The sequence below is a fragment of the Halichoerus grypus genome, chromosome 14 (genome assembly GCF_964656455.1).
Source record: "Halichoerus grypus chromosome 14, mHalGry1.hap1.1, whole genome shotgun sequence".
Lineage (NCBI taxonomy): Eukaryota > Metazoa > Chordata > Mammalia > Carnivora > Phocidae > Halichoerus > Halichoerus grypus.
Window position 1 is genome coordinate 19,473,021 of NC_135725.1, and position 20,196 is coordinate 19,493,216.

Below are 20,196 nucleotides of genomic sequence, written 5' to 3' on the forward strand. Positions count from 1 at the left end.
TATTATCAAGGTGATCATAGCAGGCCTCATTGAGCTGATGACATTTGCAAAATAGGAAAAGATTCTCTATAAACATATCAAACCCCAGAAGCTGCGGGAGGGCAAGGACTATGCCTGCATTCTTTGAGGTTCATGGTAGGAATGCAGTATTTGTGGAATGAATACATGAGTCTGAATGCATTTGTTAATGTTCTGGTTTGGGACTATAAATTATTGTCTAAGTATGAGTAGAAATTGTGACCCCCAAGGAGGTGGGCTTTTTTATTTTTTAAGTGGGGGGAATCATTGTTATGTTTGCAGAATGGAGCTGATCAGTGGTTGTAGTGGTGGAAAGCGGCTTTTGTTTTCATTTGATTTTTTTCATACCGAGCATATTCCTGTGTCATTAAAAAGTCTTCGTGAGGGGGCGCCTGGATGGCTCAGTCGGTCGGGAGTCTGACTCTTGATTTGGCTCAGGTCATGATCCCAGGGTCCTGGGATCGAGCCCTGTGTCAGGCTCCACGCTCAGAGGGGAGTCTGCTGGAGATTCTCTCTCTCCCTCTGGTTTTCCTGCTCATGTTCTGTCTCTCTCTCTAATAAATCTTTAAAAAAATAAAGGTCTTCCTATGCATCACCTGTACGTGTATGCATTCACCACAAGCATAAACCGTGATATATCGAACTGGTCTCCCCATGCTTCTCAGTCACTCCCCTCCAGCCGTGCTGCCCACCCTGCCTTTCCTCCATTTCATCTCTAGGATTACAGAAATGGCTCTCACCTATGCAGCTCTGAATTCTTGCTATTTTTTATTAATCTTTGCTGCCTTTCTGTACCAAACGTAAGCTAGTCAATCAATTAGATGACAACCACCATCTATCGCTGAAGCAGTGTGTGTTGGAGTTGGGATTTAGTTTGGGGGATGAGAAAAAGAGGAGTAGAAGCAGGAAGTTCCGAGTCCTGCCCTGGCTTTGCCCCCATTTTCCTTTCTCTTAGTATTTGCTCTGGCCCCCAGAAAGAAAATAAAAGGAGGGGTGCCTGGCTGGCTCAGTGGTTAGAGCGTGCGACTCTTGATCTTGGGGTTGTGAGTTCAAGCCCCGCTGGATGTAGAGATTACTTAAAAATAAAATCTTAAAAAAAATGAATAAATAAATAAATAAATGGAAAAAATAAAACCCCCACCACATCACTAACAGTGCAAAAGTCATTCTAAGAAAGACTTGATGATTTCTATAATAGGCACATGGTTTTGTTTTGATTTATTTGATATAGCGAGAGAGAGCACGTGCACAAGCAGGGGGAGTGGCAGGCACTTGGAGAGGGAGAAGCAGGTCCCCCCTGAGCAGTAAGCCTGATGGGGGGCTTGATCGCAGGACCCTGGGATCATGACCTGAGCAGAAGGCAGATGCTTAACCGACTGAGCCACCCAGGCGCCCTGACACACATAGACTCTGGACAGGTGATTAAACAAGCACTCTGCGGCCATTTCATGCTTCCATGTGGAACCCTGGGATGAGGTAGCCCAGGTGAAGAGTGCTGATGCAAAAATGCACCTGTCCATGAGCAGAGCCAGCCCGGCTGGGTGTGGTGAATACCATGTCTACACACCAGAGATGGTGCCAATGAGTTTTGCTCCTTTCCTTTAACAAAAACGAAAAAATAGCGAAATAAGTACATTTTCAGGTTTAAAAAAATCCCAATGCCTTCTCCATACCAGAATCTTTTTATGCTGTTGAGAGATATAAGCGGTGTGCAGTCCCCTGTGTAATTTTCCCACTGGTCCATAGAGAGCATTTCTCTTAAAATGACTCCCTTAGAGTTTTTTCTTGTGCAAACCCTGCAGTAGAATGCTCTCTATACCGATCATTTAAAAAGGGAGACAGAGGAGGGCACCTGGTTGGCTCAGTTGGTAGAACATGTGACTCTTGATCTTGGGGTTGTGAGTTTGAGCCCCACACTGGGTGTAGAGATTATTTTAAAGAAATGAAAAAAAAAAAAAAAAAGGGAGGGGCACCTGGGTGGCACGGTCGGTTGAGCATCCAACCCTTGGTTTCAGCTCAGGTCAGGATCTCAGGGGCGTGAGATCAAGCCCACCGTCAGGCTCCGCATTCAGTGCAGTGTCTGCTTGGGATTCTCTCTCCCTCTGTCCCACTCATGCTCTCTCTCTCTCTCTCAAATAAATAAACAAATCTTAAAAAAAAAAGGGGAGACAGAGGGATGAATGTGCAGAGCACTGCACTACTCTATATGATACTATAATGGTGGATGCACATCATTATACATTTGTCCAAACCCATAGAATGTATAACAACTGTGAACCCTAATGTAAACTCTGGTCTTTGGGTGATAATGATGTGTCAATATAGGTTCATTGATTTGTAACAAATGTACCATTCGGGTGGGGGATATTGATAATCGGGGAAGCTATCTATGCATGTGCAGGGGCAGGAGGTAGATGAGAAATCTCTGTAATTTCCTCTCAATTTTCCTCTGAACTTAAAATTGCCCTAAAAATAAAGTCTACTAAAAAAAAGTTTAAAAAAATAGAGCAAAATGGATGAACCTTGAGGACATTGTGCTAAGTGATATAAGCCAGTCACAGAAGACAAATTCTGTATGTCCCACTTACGGGGGATACTCAGAGCGGTCAAATGCATAGAGACAGAAAGCAGAATGGTGGTTTACAGGGGCAGAGGGAGGGGAGTGGGGACTTATGGTTTAATGGGTACAGTCAGAATTTCAGTCGGGGAAGCTGAAAAAGTCTGGAGATGGAGGGTGGTGATGGTTGCACAACACTGAATGTACTAATACCACTGAACTGTATACTTAAAAATGGTTAAAATGGTAAATTTTGTTAGGTATATTTTATCACAATTTTTTATTTTATTATTTTTTTATCACAATTTTTTAAAATGAAGCAAAGTAGGGGGAGGAAATAAACTGAGGTAAGCAAAATGAGTAGGATGAGGAACTTTTTCTGACTTTTGGGGTCAGAATGAAGAATGTTATAGGATTTTGACTTTTTGTTTCTTTTTGCTACTTAAACTACATTGACACCCTCGTTCCATCCCTCATTTCCCCTGGGAATAACGAATGATACAGGAAAAGGGTCTTCAGCTCCAGCTACAAAAAGGGCAACAGGAATAATCTCACCTCATTCCAAACAGGGTTCTTTTCTCTTCAGTTACCTCTCTCCTCTTGCCTCTCTAAATGGGACGGCCGATCTGACTGGAAACAGTAGCATTTTCACGGATGTATAATAAGGGCTCAATAAAGAACACTTCTGAAAATTAACATTTACAAAAAATGCCTTTCATGAAGAAGCTTGTTTTTACCTATTCAATGACAGCCTACTAAGAGGGGACAGGGGCCCTCCTGAAATGTAGGAGTTCCCTGGGCTGTCCTTGTACATCCGCACTGCAAAATAGGCAAAGGGTGACTGTGGTGTTTCAATGGGGTGTCTGTCGATCGGATGGGGGCCCCAAATGTGGAGCAATGATCCGGCAGAAGCCAACAGCACAGGAGGTGAAAGAATTCACCTGAGGCAGAACAAAGGAGATAAAAGTTTATTGAATATACCACAAGGGAGTGGCGGGCAGGACAGCAGTGAGGCAGCAGGTGGGGGCGGCTTTTATTTTTTTTTTTTTAAGATTTTATTTATTTATTTGAGAGAGAGAGAGATAGAGCACAAGCAGGGGGAGCAGCAGAGGGAGAGGGAGAAGCAGACTCCCTGCTGAGCAGGGAGCCCAACATGGGGCTCGATCCCAAGACCCTGAGATCATGAACTGAGCCAAAAGCAGATGCTTAAGGGACTGAGCCACCCAGAGGCCCCTGGGGGCTGCTTTTAAAAGGGGAAGGTGAGGAGTCTGGATATTCCCTTTTTGGTAACTGGTTATAAGTAGCGCATTGGTTAGTTAGGGCCTATGGTGGGTCACCTGCTGGGCCAGGCTGTCTTCAGCCAGGGGGTAACTCTGGGCCCTTTCCATTGCTCAAGCCTGTTTGCCTAAAAGTGGCCTCTACAGTGACAGAATAATATTTTGAGATTACATTACATTTCCCCCCAGTGTTTTTTCTTGTTCTGTTCCCTTATTCAAGCAGGGAACAGTGTGTTCCTCGCTGAATGAGGGCAATACATGGAGGAATACGATAAAGCAGTCCTTAGAAGGAGAAAGCCTATAGCCAGCAAGCTGAATCAGGACTGCAGGGAAACTAGGCTTGGCCCTTCAACAATATTGATCTGCACAGTGTTTTCTGAAATTTAAATTTGGGTAACTTCTGGGTTACATAACAATCTGGGTTTCTGGTTTTTCCTTATAAATGGGAAGACAGCTCAAGCAACCTTGTTTGCCCGTTTGGCAACAGCAGTTGGATCTCAGCTGCAGCTGTTGCATTGAGAATGTTGTATTCATTAGGATACCACGAGCTGCTGAAACAAAATCAGATTTCTGTGGCATAATCCAAAAGAAGATAACTTCATACCTGTGAATAACAAGCCCAGAGTCAGTGATACAGAGACTCGAGATCCTTCCTTCCCCAGAGTCAGTGATACAGAGACTCAAGATCCTTCCTTCCTGCATCTCTACCATCCCCAGGTGCCTTGGAGTCTTTGACTTCAGCCTGTAGAATGGGAAAAAGAAGTGGAGAAGCACACCGTGAGCGTCTCAACCACTTTGGTCTCAAAGGGACATCCTCTGCACCATTCCACTGATGGGATCCAGTCACGTGATCTGCCTAGATGCAGCGGGGGCTGGGAGATGTGGAGCCTGGTGGGGCAGCCACTTCCTGGCAATGACTCTGTTCCATGGGATGGAAGCACGGATGTGTGGCGGGCTTCTGCAACTCCCCCACAAATGGGTGCGTTCCAATTCAGCACAATCTCACCACCACCTTTCTGTTCCTGAGTGGCCCAGGAAACATTGAAATTCATGGCCCAGGAAACATTGAACTTTGTGGCCCAGGAAACATTGAAATTCATGGCCCAGGCTTAAGGTATTTGTGCACAGAGTGGGAGGGAGAAACAGAAAGAAGTGGATTCTCTCTAGAATGAAAAAGAGACTCCCTCGGGCTGGGAGGAAGAGAGATAGAGGCAGAGGTCAGCAAGTCTGTAGAGAGCAAAATGGAGTCTCTCATGTCAAGCAGGAGCCTGTGCTCAGCAAAGACGCAAGCCGTTAAGGTAGTGCAGCTAGGACATATAGCCAATGTCAGGTGACACCCCAGAACTGATAATGAGCGGAACCAGAGGAGGTCTGCGGGGCCTGAGACGGACTAAATCCCTTGAAAAAGGGGAGGATTTGGGCAGCAAACTGTCAGACTCTTCAGACCTGACCACTTAAAAAAGGCAACTGTCCCCAAAGGCTCTGCCCAGTGGATCTCCGAACAGAACCGAGATCCTTCCCTGCTTGAGCATCAGAAGCAGTAAGTGCCAAGAGCTGACCTGGGCCAGACAGAGGCCTTATCTCAACTGCACGCCCACAGACTGACTTCGCATTTGGTTCCTGCACCCCTCTGCTACCTCGTTTGTTGGGCGGTTTGTCTTCTGTCCTGCTTTGTGTGCTGTGTAAGAAGCCAAGTTTAATCACATGGGGAATTGTCACTGAGTTTGGAATCCTGAACCCACTTTCTCATTGTGATTTAACTTTGCTTTATGATTGAATAAAGCTGATGTTGTGGGAAGACACAAGTCGTGTGTGCGCCTTCGTAGCGAGCAGGCTCATGACGAAGTCCCTGAGTAGAGGGTCTGTGCGCCTCAGACCCTCTATATCATCATCTGTAATATGGGATGATAGCCACCCCCACCCCCACCCAAATTTCCTGTGTCCCTTTGATGAGGGAAACAAAGGCCAGAGAAACATAGCTTAAATTAAATCTCCGTACAGCTCACAGGCCACTGATGGATACCTGAGACGTTCAGAGCCTGACCTTCCTCAAGGACCTCACGGCTGCCTTTAGTGCCTTAATGTTTATGTTTTATTAAAGACTAAAAGTAACCTTATCTCAATGGCAGCTAGCCCCTCAAGGTCCTGAAAGCCTTGTTTACAAATTCCTTGGAGACTTACACTATCCCTAAACCCCACTAATGAAAAAGCATATAATCTCCTCACAATCCTAGTACAGCTCTTTCTACCCATGGGTTCTGTCTCTGTGCTATAATACAATCACCTTTTTGCACCAAAAACATCTCAAGAATTCTTTCTTTGCTCACGTCTTCCTTCACTCACGAACCCAAAAACTTCCAAATTTCATCACCTTGTGGGATATAGCAGTGGTAGAGAGCTAACTGGCTGAAGCAGCCATATAAACCTGGATAGTGGACACAACTCAGCCACATTTTCTGGGGCTGGAGGACCAAATGGATGTGTGCTTCCCTCTTCATCCCACACCCCAGGACCATGTAAATCCCTGTGGTTAGGGACTCCAGGAAGGAGGAAGGCCAGCTTCCCGGCTCCACCAGGGGAGTAGCTGCTAGGGGTCTACAGATAGGTCATTACATAAAATAATGGATACGTGACAATTCTTGCACATCTTAGTTTATGGACTGAGATTCATATCCTGTGCTCAGTTTTGCAATTTTCTAACTGAGGGTGCTGTGGAAAGCAGTGACCTTGTTAATTTCAGCTTTTTCTAGAAACTTTGCCCTCCAACTCACGAATCCAAAGCAGGACCTACACCCCCTGCCCCATCCTGCCCACATACCACAAAAAACAAACAGAAGCCAAAACCCCTTTTAACTTACAAGCCTTTTCACACCGGTTAATTGACGCTGTGGGTGATGTTAAAAAAGTCCCAGGATAGGCACTGTGTATATTCCTGGAGCATCAATTTTGCTCAAAAATTTGGTACAATATTTTTATGTTCAAAGAAACTAGGTTAAATGATGGAGTAGAATGCAAACTTCGTAGTTTAATAAATGATGAAATTCCAGACTTCAAAGAAATGTCCTTCATATAGGAAGGGGGCCTCCCTCTTTCAGAACCCCATGGGGGTTCTTTTGAGAAGGATGCATCTTTGTAAAAGTTTGAGCAGCGCTGGCCCCGCGCCCGGCCTGGCTCTGGGCCTCTCCCTTGGCTTGCGCTGCAGACTGGCTCCGGCCTCTCCCCAAGCTTGCGCTGAGTCCCTAGGGATATCGCATTGCAGTTAATATCTCCTCACGTTTCTAAACTCACAGCTTGTCAGCGCTGGCGCAAACTGACAGCTAAAGCCAGGTTCTAGCTCGCTCTTTTCACAGGAGTAAATGGAGACTCAGCAACTTGCAACGACTTGCCTGGGGGGCATCCAGGTTTTCCAGGCTAGGGCTCCTTCCAGAGTCCTTCTCCCCCTCCATCCTTTCATCCTGCTGGAACTCCTAGGCTTTATGCACGTGCAGAGAACCTCATTCCCCACCCACCCACTTCCGGTCCAGCCTTCACCCTGCAGTTCCTTTCTTGGGAACCCTGCCTCTCCACTGGAGTATGTGGGGTCCGCGGAGAAAAGTTTGATGAATCAATAACTGCTGGTTCTGAAATATGCATCAGAAAAGCTTGGTGAATTAATAACTGCTGGTTCTGAAATATGCATCAGAAAAGCTTGGTGAATTAATAACTGCTGGTTCTGAAATATGCATCAGAACCCAGACCAGGGGCATGGTGAAGGAAAGGTGGTTGGACTGGGGAGCGATTTGCTCCACATCTTCTGGTGCAACCAAGAGAGAGGGGCTGGGCTCCGGGTTGGAGGACGGGAACGGGCCTGATCCAAGGTGCAGAAGCACTAATGCACGTTGGCAGGGGCAGCCTTTTCCCCGCCGCCCACGATCCTAGGGCGGGCACTCTGCCGAGCCGGGTGGCTGGTGCAATCTCCCGCGCGCCTTGCATTGATTAGAAAAGAGAGTTGAAACAGTAAACGAGAGGAGGAGCAACTGCTCCTGGGCCTTGGCTGTTGAGCACGACCAATGGGGATGAGAGCCCCGTAGCGCGAACCAATTAGCGCAAGGCCTGCGACAGCGCGGGCCAATGGTGGCGCCGGCTGGGCGCTGGAAGAAGGCAAGTTGCTGATTCGGCCGGCAGCAGACTCGCGCCGCGCACGCCTCTCCCCGTTGTCCCCGTCGCCTGCGCTGCTGCACCATGAGCGCCCCGAGGCAAGTGGTCAACTTCGGGCCCGGGCCTGCCAAGCTGCCGCGCTCGGTAAGTCCCCACGAGCGCGCGCCGGGAGTGCGGTCCGAGCGGGAGCCGCGCGCGGGTGGCTGTGCATCTCTGCGCCGGGCGCTGGGATCCCCTCTCCCTGCCCGGGAGCCCTCCGAACGCTCCGCACCAGCGTGCACGCCCAGTTCGGGATCCCTCGCTAGTGGGCTTCTGGAAGAATGCACTTGGGGGAAGGAAGCTCGCCAGCATGCTTGTGCAGCTGCCCCTGGCGCCGACTGCCCGTGAGCGGCCTGCACAACTTGGCTCGCCGGCGCAGCGCACCTGCACACTGTGCCTTCTCCTGGGCTGGGCCCGGGACGCGGCGAAAAGCTCTCATCTCTGGGTTCGCCTTGCCGGGCATTGCTGCGAGCCAGGCAGTGTTGAGTGGATCCGTGAATGGACACTGAATGAATGGTGAATGGGGATCTCATTAAACTGGAGGGGATTGCAAACTGGAGTCCCGCGCCTGACCCGTCGTAAGGAGTGTTTGGTTTAGCCAGCACTTGGGAACATTGCTTTTCAGAAATGTAAATTTGCAGGCCTGCAGTCCTGGCTTTCCTTCCTTGTTTCCCAAGAGAACCTTCCCTTCCCCCGCTTTTTTCAGCTCCGTTTCACTCGTAGATTTTTTTTTTTTTTTTTTTTTTTTTTTTAATTTTAACTGGCTTGACTTCTAAAGGCATGCGAGTATTCAAATTCTGGTAGGCAGTGGGCTGCCAGCCCAGTTCGCTTCACTTTGTTTTGGAGGAAATGGAATGATTGAATTCTCCCTGGGGCCACAACCAGACTTTTCAAGTGCAAGTGGAACTCACTCCCTGCCTTCCTAGGCCCCAAGCCAGGTTTCAGCTTCTCCCCCCAACGCCCATTCTCCTTCCCACATCATCTCAACCCCCGCCCCCCCCAACTGTGAAGAAGGCAGTTTGTGATGTGCCTTGATTGACAAGCTGCTATCACTGCTGTTACATTTTTATTTTTCTAACCACAATGACTCTGATACTATGTTGTAGCAACATGGGGCCTAGCCAAGTGCTTTACAATTATCTATTGTTGAACAGAGTAGAAATCTCCCTGGGATAAAGCCTCCTCTGTGTTGTAGGAACAAGAGAATCTTACAGTTTTAGAAGGGAAAGGACTTCGTGCTTCCCTAGGGGCAGGGCTCATAGTAGCTGAAGGAACAACGCTTGGTTTTCCCCACTTACTGCAGTCTGTTTTAGGCGAGATTCCTTCCCTGCTTAGAGCTGTGCAAACGTTTCTTGTACCCTCCTCACCTTTGTCCCGTCTCCGTGGTTTGGAGCCTTCTGAGTATTTGTTCCCTGTGCAATTTTTTTTTTCTTTTTTTTTTTTAAAGTACTCTCTCCCCTGTGGGGCTCGAACTCAGGACCCGGAGATGAAGAATCTCAGCTGAGCCAGCCACGTGCCCCTCCCAGTGCAATTTCTTATGCATTTATTATCATGGCAGTTATCATTAGTAATACAATTATTTGTTATTTTCTTGGGAGGATTTCTGTCCTCAGATGCCCTCTCTGAGGGGAGATGGGGGTGGGAGGAAGTGGCAGATGTTGCTTTTTATGAGTTTCAATTTAATTTTATTGTAAGGATTAGAGAAGCTTTTTAAACTTTATTGTTGACTGTGACCACAATGAAAAATATATTTTACAAAATGACAAAGTATATGCATATAATTATAATTAAAGCCTTGTGAAGTATTTAGCCTAAATAACTATGACATACATACTTTTGTACTCTATTCCGCTATTCTGCTCGTCTGTTGTATTTCATTTAAAAAATGTGACCCACAAGATTGCATTCTGCAGTTTGAAAAAAACCTCACTGGAGTGGAGAGGCATGCTTTTTGAGTAGAAGTCTTTAAAACTCTTTGTAATGATTTGGATCATAAACACATTTCAGGGGATACTGTCTGTAAGAGAAATCCCATCTTAAACATGAGTTCAAAGATGATTTTATTATCTGTTTGTGTTCACTAAAGAAAGGATTCATTAAGTGTGTTTTTAATCAGCCAGTGCTAATAATCATCCCATAGTTTGCAAAACCAGTGACCGATACTTTTATTTATTTATTTTTTTAAGTAATCTCTACCCGGCTTGAACTCACTACCCCAAGATCAAGAGTCACATGCTCCACGGACTGAGCCATCCAGGCGCCCCAACAAGACAAATTCTTAACCCCCCCTTGCCAGGGAGATCTTTTGTCTAATTCTTTACTGTTAAAATGTTTTTTTTTTTTCAGACAAGTTGCAATCCAGTTTAGATTGTTTTATGACATCCGATTTAGCCTCTTTCAAGGAAATCTCTGATGGCAAGATGCTTCTAACAGAGGGTTTGTCTCACCTGTTTTGTGTACGTTGTTAGAGCTTCCCCCCCTCTCTTTTCATGTTATGGCTGTTCTCACAGACACAAAGCTAGACAGGGGAATCCATGGACCCATCTCTGAGGATTTTAACTTCTGTGGACATTTTGCCAGTGCTGTTGCCGCACCCGTCTACACCCTCCTTCTCCGCACCTGCCCCTGGATTTTTTTTCCTTTTTTTTTTTTGAGAGCAAGCAGGAGCGGTGGGAGGGGCCAGAGGGAGAGAGAGAAGCAGACTCCCTGCTGAGCAAGGAGCCCGACCCTGAGATCAAGACCTGAGCCTTGGGCAGACGCTTAGTCGACTGAGCCACCCAGGCGCCCCCGGAGTATTTTAAAGCCAATCCCAGATACCATGTCATTTCACAAATACACTTTAGCATTCATCTCTGATAGGACTTTCTTTCTTCTTAAAAATAAATAAATAAATAAAGGTTTGGTGGGTTTTTTTCATTGTCATTTTTATATCTAAGTAAATTCATGCCTTTGGGAAAACTGTATTTTCACATCAATCACATTACATAATTTCACACTTGTGTGTGTAAGTTGCATCAGTAGGGCTCTGTAGTCTGGGTGGGAGGAAGGGGATTGGCCGTGGTACAGGGGCTTCCAGACCTCACAGGCTCTGTGGGTGGCCCCCCTCGCTGGTCTGATGTCCAGAGGGAGAGCTCTGTGCCGAATATTCAAATCATTTTATTTTCTTTTATTTCTTCTAGGTATTGTTAGAGATACAAAAAGAACTATTAGACTACAAAGGAATTGGGATTAGTGTTCTTGGTAAGATTTACTTTTTGACTCTGAATATCCAGGTTCCAAAGGGAACTGATGAAAATGCATCAAGCCTTGAATTTTTCGCCTCGGTCTCCCTTTAGGCCTTTGTAGATATATTTTTATTTTTTTATTTTTTTATTTTTATTTATTCTTTATTTTTTTTTAAAGATTTTATTTATTTATTTGAGAGAGAGAGAGAATGAGAGACAGAGAGCACGAGAGCCAAGAGGGTCAGAGGGAGAAGCAGACCCCCCGCTGAGCAGGGAGCCCGATGTGGGACTCGATCCCGGGACTCCGGGATCATGACCTGAGCAGAAGGCAGTCACTTAACCAACTGAGCCACCCAGGCACCCTGTAGATATATTTTTAAATTTTAGTAACTTTGGTGGCATGTTTGATAGAAGCAGTTTTTTTTCCTAAAGATTTTATTTATTTATTTATTTGAGAGAGGGAGCATGAGGGTGGGGCAACAGCAGAGGGAGAGAGAGAGAGAGAGACTCAGGCTCTCCGCTGAGCAGGGGGCCTGCCACGGGGCTCGATTGGCATCTGAGATCAGAAGATGCCAAACAGGTGTATCACAGGGCTCCAAACCTCTGCAGTCTTGCCTCCCATTCGTTTCAAAGCTTTTACGGAACTTAAAAATGAACTGAGTAAAAGTTTAAAAGTCTATAAGCCTTTGCTCAAGATCTTGCACCTTAATAATTTCATTAAGTTTCTCCTTTATCATTGAGGAAGGGTCCTTTTGAATTTTTAAAATTTACTTTTTAAATTTTAATTTCCTTTTTCTTTGTTTGGTAATTCCCAAGGCCGAGGCTGCATAGTATGAAGGGATCATAAGGTTAACTGTGTGCTCACTGCTATTCAATTTTGTTCCTGTGGGTTTGGGGACTAAACTTGGGTTCTGCGCAGTGAGAGCCGCAGAGTGGAAATTTGTGCTGTTGTTTCTACGGGGCAGTCTTTGCACCGTGGTTTCATGTTTGTGAGAAGGATGTGAAAAATCACAGAGATGGAAGGATGAATTAGTAAATGGCTCATTCAATGAGTATGCCACTTGAAAAATCATTCTGCTGTGACCATAAGTCTCAAATGTGTGCAATTTGAAAATCAGTTTGGATTTTTCCCCTAAACGAAGTCAGCCTTGGCCCACAATTTGAGGGCAGAATAACCAAAATTTCCCTTTATTATTTTATTTGCAAATTGTGTAGCTACTTCTAAAGTTACTTCTGTGTGTTTGGTTTTAAACGGGAACTTTTTTTTTCTTATTTATCTTTCCTTCCACAGAAATGAGCCACAGGTCATCAGATTTTGCCAAGATTATTAACAACACAGAGAATCTTGTGCGGGAATTGTTGTAAGTTAAAAATTTTAAAGACCGAAGTCATTACTCTTGTTTGATAAACCACATGTGTGGGTGTCTGTTACGGTATTTACTCTGCTGTGTGTTAAGAATATTTCATAATTAAAAATAATCTTTTAGGGCACCTGGATGGCTCAGTTGGTTGAGTGACTGCCTTTGGCTCAGGTCATGATTCCGGGGTCCTGGGATCGAGCCCTGCATCGGGCTTCCTGCTCATCGGGGAGCCTGCTTCTCCCTCTGCCTCTGCCTGTCACTCCCCCTGTTTGTTCTCGCTCTCTCTCTCTCTCTCTCTCTCTCTCTCTGTCAAATAAATAAATAAATAAATAAAATCTTAAAAAAAAAAAAATCTTTTAAAGATTTCTCCCAAATTCACTCCATTAGTACATAATGGTTTTTACTTGTTTCCAATCCTGCTTTTGTGTTTTTATTTTTATTTATTTATTTTTTTAGAGAGGGAGAGGAAGATCCTAAGCAGGCTCCATGCCCAGTGCGGAGCCCCAGTTGGGGCTCAATCTCACAACCCTGAGGTCATGACCTGAGCGGAAATCAAGAGTCAGACGCTTAACTGACTGAGCCACCCAGGCGCCCCTGTGTGTTTTTATTTTATGTGGTGTTTCCAAAGATTTGAAATCATTATATCTAGGAAAGATTTTTCAGGCTTAAAAGGGATTTAAATAACAAAGAAATGGTCATCTTGGTCAGTGCACTGGTTCTTAAAGCATGGGCCTCCTACCACGTGTCAGAATCACCTAGCTGGGGGCAGGTATTAAAAAATTCAGGTGCAGGGCCCTACCAAGCTCGGCTGAATCAGAATCTCTTCAGAAACTTCATCTTTAACAGACTTTTTGGGTAATTTTAAGAGTTCTTCACTTCAGGAACTTCTCAAATGATCCTTCCTAGCTTATCTGCACTATTCTCCTTACCCAGAGGAAACCTTACTCTTCAATAGATTGCTATTTAAAGGAGAGATTTATATATTATCTAAGTATATTCACATGAACATTAAGAATATGGTAATCTTGAAAAAAAAAAACAACCCATGTTTTCTGCTCATAAAACTAGTGCATATTCATGGTAGAAAGTTTAGGAAAAACTGAATGTCACAAATTAACCTGGAATTATCCATAACCCCACCAGTCAGAAGTAATTATTGTTAACATTTTAAGGGTCCAAGTTTGCATGATTTCATTAACATGATTGGAATTGTACCAACTATTACTTTCCTTTTAAACTGTCTTGATAAAATGCTTCAAAGAGGGCAGGCTGGTGCCATTTTTGTGAGGAACACTAGAACCCATTGCATTGTGAGTGGCCAGAACCAGTCATCATTTGCTTGGCTACACACATGGGGTCTGCCTGTTGGGTCCCATGTCATGTTCACCGCACAAGCCTGTCCTTCACGGAACAGGTATTTGGAACCTCGGCCCAGAAGACATGGCATTTGACCTGCATGGCTGCAAGCCTCTTGGGACTGGACTCCCAGTTCAATTTCTGGGCCTATCCTTTAGTTTCCTAACCAAGTTCCTACCTTGTACCCCTGTACCTGGGCCTCTGTCTCGTGTCCTTCCATCCAGGTGTTGGCCTTCTTCTCTATCTGGCATGTGAATAACATAAACCTGGAACCCTGCCTTGGGCTGCCAGTCCTCCCAGCTGCTGAGACCTCATGTTTAGAGCTTCTTTTTTTTTAAAGTTCTTTTATTTATTTATTTATTTATTAAAGATTTTATTTATTTATTTGAGAGAGAGAATATGAGAGAGAGAGCACATGAGAGGGGGGAGGGTCAGAGGGAGAAGCAGACTCCCTGCTGAGCAGGGAGCCCGATGCGGGACTCGATCCCGGGTCTCCAGGATCATGACCTGAGCCGAAGGCCGTCGCTTAACCAACTGAGCCACCCAGGCGCCCCTCATGTTTAGAGCTTCTTAACGAGAGCTGCCTACAAGCCCTGGATGATCGCAGGCAGATATGGTTCACACCACCCATTCCCCAGGACCCTCTCATGTTGCCCTGCCCTTTGGTACTTGAACACCTCCGTGCTGGATCTCTGTCCCCAGCCATCTGCCTGCTGTGTACCTGTTCCCAAGCTCTGAGCTTCCTCAAGGGCTGGGGTCCAGTTTCCATGGCCTAGTCCCTCTGGAGCTGGCCTTCTCCTACGGCCTGTAGCCATTTCAGCAAACATCTTAATTTTCTACGCTGGAGTCAAAAAGTTTTCACTGTTAATCTCGATGTCTGTCGGTATGTGATTACATGCTTAGGCCTAACACATTATCTAAGATCCTTTACAAGTGTCCACTTGGTTCATAGCATGGAGCAGCACATGTCTATTTTTAGGATTTCTGGTTGCAAGTGACAGAAGCCCAACTCTTGGCAGAAGAGAAAACGTATTACCTCGTGTAACTGTAAAGTGCAGGAGGGATTTAGGAGGTCAGGTGATGTCCAGGAAGGTCTTTTCCTCCATTTCCTGGCTTTGCTTTTTGATGTTTTGGCTTCACCAGATGGCCACCGGTGGTTGTAGGATTAGCTGGTTTATTCTTTCCCTCAGTAGAAACCGTTCCTCTTTTCCAGAAGTTTGAGCAAAGGTCCCAGAACCAAACTCCACTGGCCAGCTTGGGTCATGTGTTCATGCTGGAGCCAGGGTTGGCCACCCTTGAACCGTGTAGACTGAGTGGTAGCAAGATGATTCCCTACAGGAACAGCAGGGTGTTATTAGGTTCCCTCCAAACAGTACCCATAGGCTTCCACACAGAGCCCAAGGAAGGGCTCTGGGGAAGGTGAAGCAGGGGTGGGACTTTACTGTATTTCTTATAGTATATCCACCCAAGGTAAAGTGCTGGTAGATCATTGCTCATTCTCTTTCTTTGACGCTGTGTGTCCCTGTTTACTGTCTCCCGCGCTTCTGCCCAGAGCCGTTCCAGACAACTACAAGGTGATTTTTGTGCAAGGAGGTGGGTCTGGTCAGTTCAGTGCTGTCCCCTTAAACCTGATTGGCTGGAAAGCAGGAAGGTGTGCCGACTATGTGGTGACAGGATCTTGGTCAGCCAAGGCCGCAGAAGAAGCCAAGAAGTTTGGGACTGTGAATATCGTCCACCCCAAACTTGGGAGTTACACGAGTAAGTGCTGGGATCTGAGTTCCACAATGACAATGAAATGTGGACAAATGCTGCCGGGTGGGTGGTCCCTCTTCAGATATCAGGTTACCCCTGCCCAGGGCAACCTGCAGTTTTTAATTCCTTCTTGTTGGTAGTTGATTTGATACCATTTAGAGTGGATGGTCTTACTTGTTAAGATTACTAACTGGCTGCTGCAGAAAGCCTACGGGCCGGGTTGGCTTTAGGTATGGCTTGATCAAGGGCCCCCAACAATGTCTGCAGGTCCTGGTGTCTCTCCAGGTCTCCTCTATAATGGCTCCACAGTCAGGAAAGCTGTCCCTTCCCTTTTAGAAGATACTCCTGACCTTATATTCTCCCAAGTTTTAGCGCCTTTGCTCAAGCATTCCCAATCACAGCCTCACATCTTCTGTGTCCCATTCCCAATCAGTCATGTGGCTGTAGGTGGAATTGACTACACCGGAACTACATGAGCTGAGCTGGAGAGGCTGGGGCCCCAAGAAGGAACTCAGTGGACATAGGATGGATGGGTACTGGGTAATAGGAAAAATACCAAATATCCACCATACCATTAGTTGGCCCCAGTAACCGTCAAAAGGATGGGATGGATCATCCTTTTAGGTTGTTGATGGGGATTATAATGTAAGATGGATAGGGTGGTGTCACTTGGGAGGACTTTGGAATCAGCCTTTCACGGCTAGGGGAGGGCTGTCATTCCTGGTCATTCCCATCTACACAAGGAAAGAGGAATGAAAGCGCAGACTCTCCACCTTTTCTTCTGTGATAGAAATTCCAGATCCAAGCACCTGGAACCTCAGCCCAGACGCTTCCTATGTGTATTATTGCGCCAACGAGACCGTGCACGGAGTGGAGTTTGACTTCATCCCTGACGTCAAGGGAGCCGTGCTGGTTTGCGACATGTCCTCAAACTTCCTATCCAAGCCGGTGGATGTTTCCAAGGTAGAGCGTAAAAGGGCCTGGTGGGGGAACCCCAGTGTCTTAGATTTCGTAAGGGCATTTTAAGAAATACGAGAATAAGGAAAGGCACAGAATGTCTTGGGCCAGCAGAAACCCTGAAGCCAAGACAATTCACAGTGCCCAGGCCAACAGTTGCTTGTTTATTGTGGGTTGTTGGAGCGTGTAAGTCTTGATGTGTTCCACCCTGTGTTAATGATTACCTCACGGAGTCACACTGGAGTCCTTGGGGAATTCATCTGCCTTTGAGGGTGCCTCTTAGGAAATGTTTTGGCCAATACATTGGGAGTAGCTTGCTGACTTCCGGGGAGGATGCAGATGACCCAAGCTCGGGGGATCTCTGAAGGAGCTCCACCCTACCTCGAGCCCACCTCAACTCCAAGAGCATCAACAGGACACAGAGACCATCTAGGTGGCCCGCCAAGGCGGGCAGGGGAGCAGTGCACTCAGGTGCATGCAGCGAGGGGGCATAATATCTGTAAAGCGTTTAGAAACAAACGCACTAAATGGTAGCCTGCCTTTTTAAAAAAAATATTATGGTAAAATATATATAACATAAAACTTATCATTTTAGCCATTTTTGAGTGTACACTCAGGGGCATTAAGTACATTAACACTGTCAGGCAAACATCACCACCATCCGTCTCCAGAACTTTTTATCTTCCCAGACTGGGACTCTGCCCATGGAATAGTAAGTCCTCAGCCTTCCCCCAGACCCTGGGAGCCTCCATTCTCTGCATTGGACTACTCCAGCTATCTCATAAGGGGACTAATGCAATATTTGTTTTCTTGTGTCAAGTTCATTTCACTTAGAGTAATGCGCTCAGGGATCATCCATGCGATGGCAGGTGTCAGACTTCATTCCTTTTTTTTTTTTTTTTAAAGATTTTATTTATTTGACAGAGAGAGACACAGCGAGAGAGGGAACACAAGCAGGGGGAGTGGGAGAGGGAGAAGCAGGCCTCCCGCTGAGCAGGGAGCCCGACGCGGGGCTCGATCCCAGCGCCCCGGGATCATGACCCGAGCCGAAGGCAGACGCTTAAGGACTGAGCCACCCAGGCGCCCCCAGACTTCATTCCTTTTTAAGGCTGAATAATATTCCATTGGGTGGTTCTACCACATTCTGTTTATAGCCTGCTTTTTATTACCAGTTGCCATGCATTGGCAATTCTCAACAGTGCCCTAGCAGGCCAGACTGCCTTTCCTCCTCGCACTTGGGATGCAATTCGCTGTTTAGAAAGGTTTCACGAGAGGAGATGGGAGAGGGCTGTGCGTCTTATATGACAACATTTTCTGAAGTTCCTTTAAAGGAACTTTAGCTTAATTTCTGTTTGTTAAAATTTCTTCTCCGGTAGCTTGTCTATTATTTCTCGTCATCTTCTGACTGCCCTTTATATAAACATGAATGCATTAAAAACTGTTTCTTTTGGTTACCAAGAACAGTTAGCAGCCTCATTTTATTTTATTTTTATTTTTTTTTTAAGATTTTATTTATTTATTTGAGTGAGAGAGAGCGCATGCACAAGCAGGGGCAGAGGCAGAGGGAGAAGCGGGCTCCCTGCTAAGCAGGGAGCCCCATGCAGACTCGATCCCAGGACCCTGAGATCATGACCTGAGCTGAAGGCAGACGCTTAACCGACTGAGCCACCCAGGCGCCCCAGCAGCCTCATTTTAAAAACTGGTTTGGGTGTAGAAAGGAGGTATACAGAGCGAAAATGAATATGTATAAGATCTTTATAGTGATGCTTGGACTAGCCCCTTGCTGGTGAGAAGGACCAGGCACATACGTAACTTTCAGGCCTCGGACCTTGGGAGGATTGATTTGCTGTCCCAGATGGAGATGCCGTTAGAGAATGGGATGCACTTTGAGCAGCGCTGAAATAGAATCAGCTCCTCATACTTTGGAAAGAGATGGTGAAATTGGACTACATGTATGAAAAATGACCACGTGTATCTACAACAGTGTGTCTTCTCTTTCTCAGTTTGGTGTGATTTTTGCTGGTGCGCAGAAGAACGTGGGCTCTGCTGGGGTCACGGTAGTGATCATCCGCGACGACCTGCTGGGGTTCGCACTCCAAGAGTGCCCCTCGATCCTGGAATACAAAGTACAGGCTGGAAACAGCTCCTTGTACAACACGCCTCCATGCTTCAGGTGAACTCCGGGGGGCAGGGCTCGGGGGACTGCCGGAGGGGTTCTCACCGTTTCCCATCAAAACAGAGGGAGGTAGCTTTTTAACGTAGAGCGTGTTTTCATGAACAGTGACCTCATAGCTCAGACATCCTATCAGGATTCTCTGCCCAGCTCGTCTCTCCCTGTTAACCTTCTGTGCACTGTTAGATCAGTTTCTCTTGCCCTTTCTTTTTGGGGTGGTGTTTTTGTTTGATCTCGATAGCCTTAGTGGTTCACCATTAACCCAAAAGCTCTCTGCAAATGAAGTGGCAGGCTTGTATCTCAAACAACCTGTGAAGCTTTGGAAAAGGACTTTGAAAGGCCAGGCCTCCCCCGGCTTTCTTTTCTTGCCCTGCTGGGCCTGCCCAAAGCTGGCCACGTGGCAGCGAACATCCTGGCTTGGAAAAAACACCCTTCTGGTTTTTCACCCAATCTGCAGGTGTCCTGTAAGCTTGGCTTCCCGTTAGCCAAGTGAGAAAAGGGTGTTGGCGCACATTCAGGGAGAGCCAGGCTTCCTTGCCCCCCATGATCTTTTAACAGCTGGTCTCAGATATTTTGTGAAAATCTTGTGACACCTAGGATTTAACAGTTGCCTGGGAGATTGTAGGATTGTAGTGCTTACTGGCTGTGTGACCTTGGGCAAGTCACTTAACCTCTCTGTGCAGCAAATTCCTCCAGGAGTAATAACAATACCCTGCCGACTGGGTTGCCGGGAGGAGATATATAGATGAAGCACACTTCGTGGTTGGCACTTGGTGATTTATAAATGTTAGCTGCTGTATTATTATTGTTGTTTCTCTTGGTGTTAGTTCCCAGAGCCTTAGCAGGGGAGGGAAGAGCTGGAGTTTATGGATTTCTCTTTCAGGGCAGGTATGGTGTAGAATGGTGATACTTTATGTGTATGATCCTTTTAATCCTCCCAAGCACCCTAGGAGGTAGATACTCTTCATTCCCATTTTGCAAGCAGAGAACCAGAGGCCATACTTCTAGGACGTGGCATAGCTGGGATTTGAACCCAGGTAGCCTGGCTCCAGAGCCGGGGCATGTACACCCCGTACCTTCGTGCTCGTATTATCAGTATGCATTTATTTGTGCCTGAAGGATTCCGTCTTGGGAGAATAAGTCACCATTAGAGTCTAGCTCTTCCACTCATGGATTTTTCTGTGGCGGGCGGGAGGGTGGGCTTGGGCTGGGGCAGGCAGCTGTTCGTTCGGGGTTGGACTTTGTCAGAGCTCTCCCCCACGGGGCTTCCTGTAGAAAAATCTCCCGCCTACTTTGCTACAGGAAGGAAAGGTGTTGTTTTTCAAATTAGAATTCCAGTGGGATT

General features: G+C 46.3%; 1 protein-coding gene across 2 annotated transcripts in view; it reads left to right on the forward strand.

Moving 5' to 3' along the window:
• The first annotated feature begins 7,989 nt into the window (after positions 1-7,989).
• Positions 7,990-20,196, forward strand: part of PSAT1 (phosphoserine aminotransferase 1) — a 28,446-nt gene continuing 16,239 nt past the window's right edge. The window contains exons 1-7 of one of the 2 annotated variants that reach the window (XM_078062223.1): positions 8,013-8,133; positions 10,375-10,464; positions 11,208-11,268; positions 12,544-12,613; positions 15,522-15,727; positions 16,512-16,684; positions 18,682-18,851. In XM_078062223.1, coding sequence (XP_077918349.1) covers positions 12,546-12,613; positions 15,522-15,727; positions 16,512-16,684; positions 18,682-18,851 — 617 coding nt within the window. In that variant the 5' untranslated portion in view covers positions 8,013-8,133; positions 10,375-10,464; positions 11,208-11,268; positions 12,544-12,545. Of the gene's footprint in view, positions 8,134-10,374; positions 10,465-11,207; positions 11,269-12,543; positions 12,614-15,521; positions 15,728-16,511; positions 16,685-18,681; positions 18,852-20,196 lie in introns of both variants that reach the window. The other variant, XM_036122981.2, reaches the window with a different exon arrangement.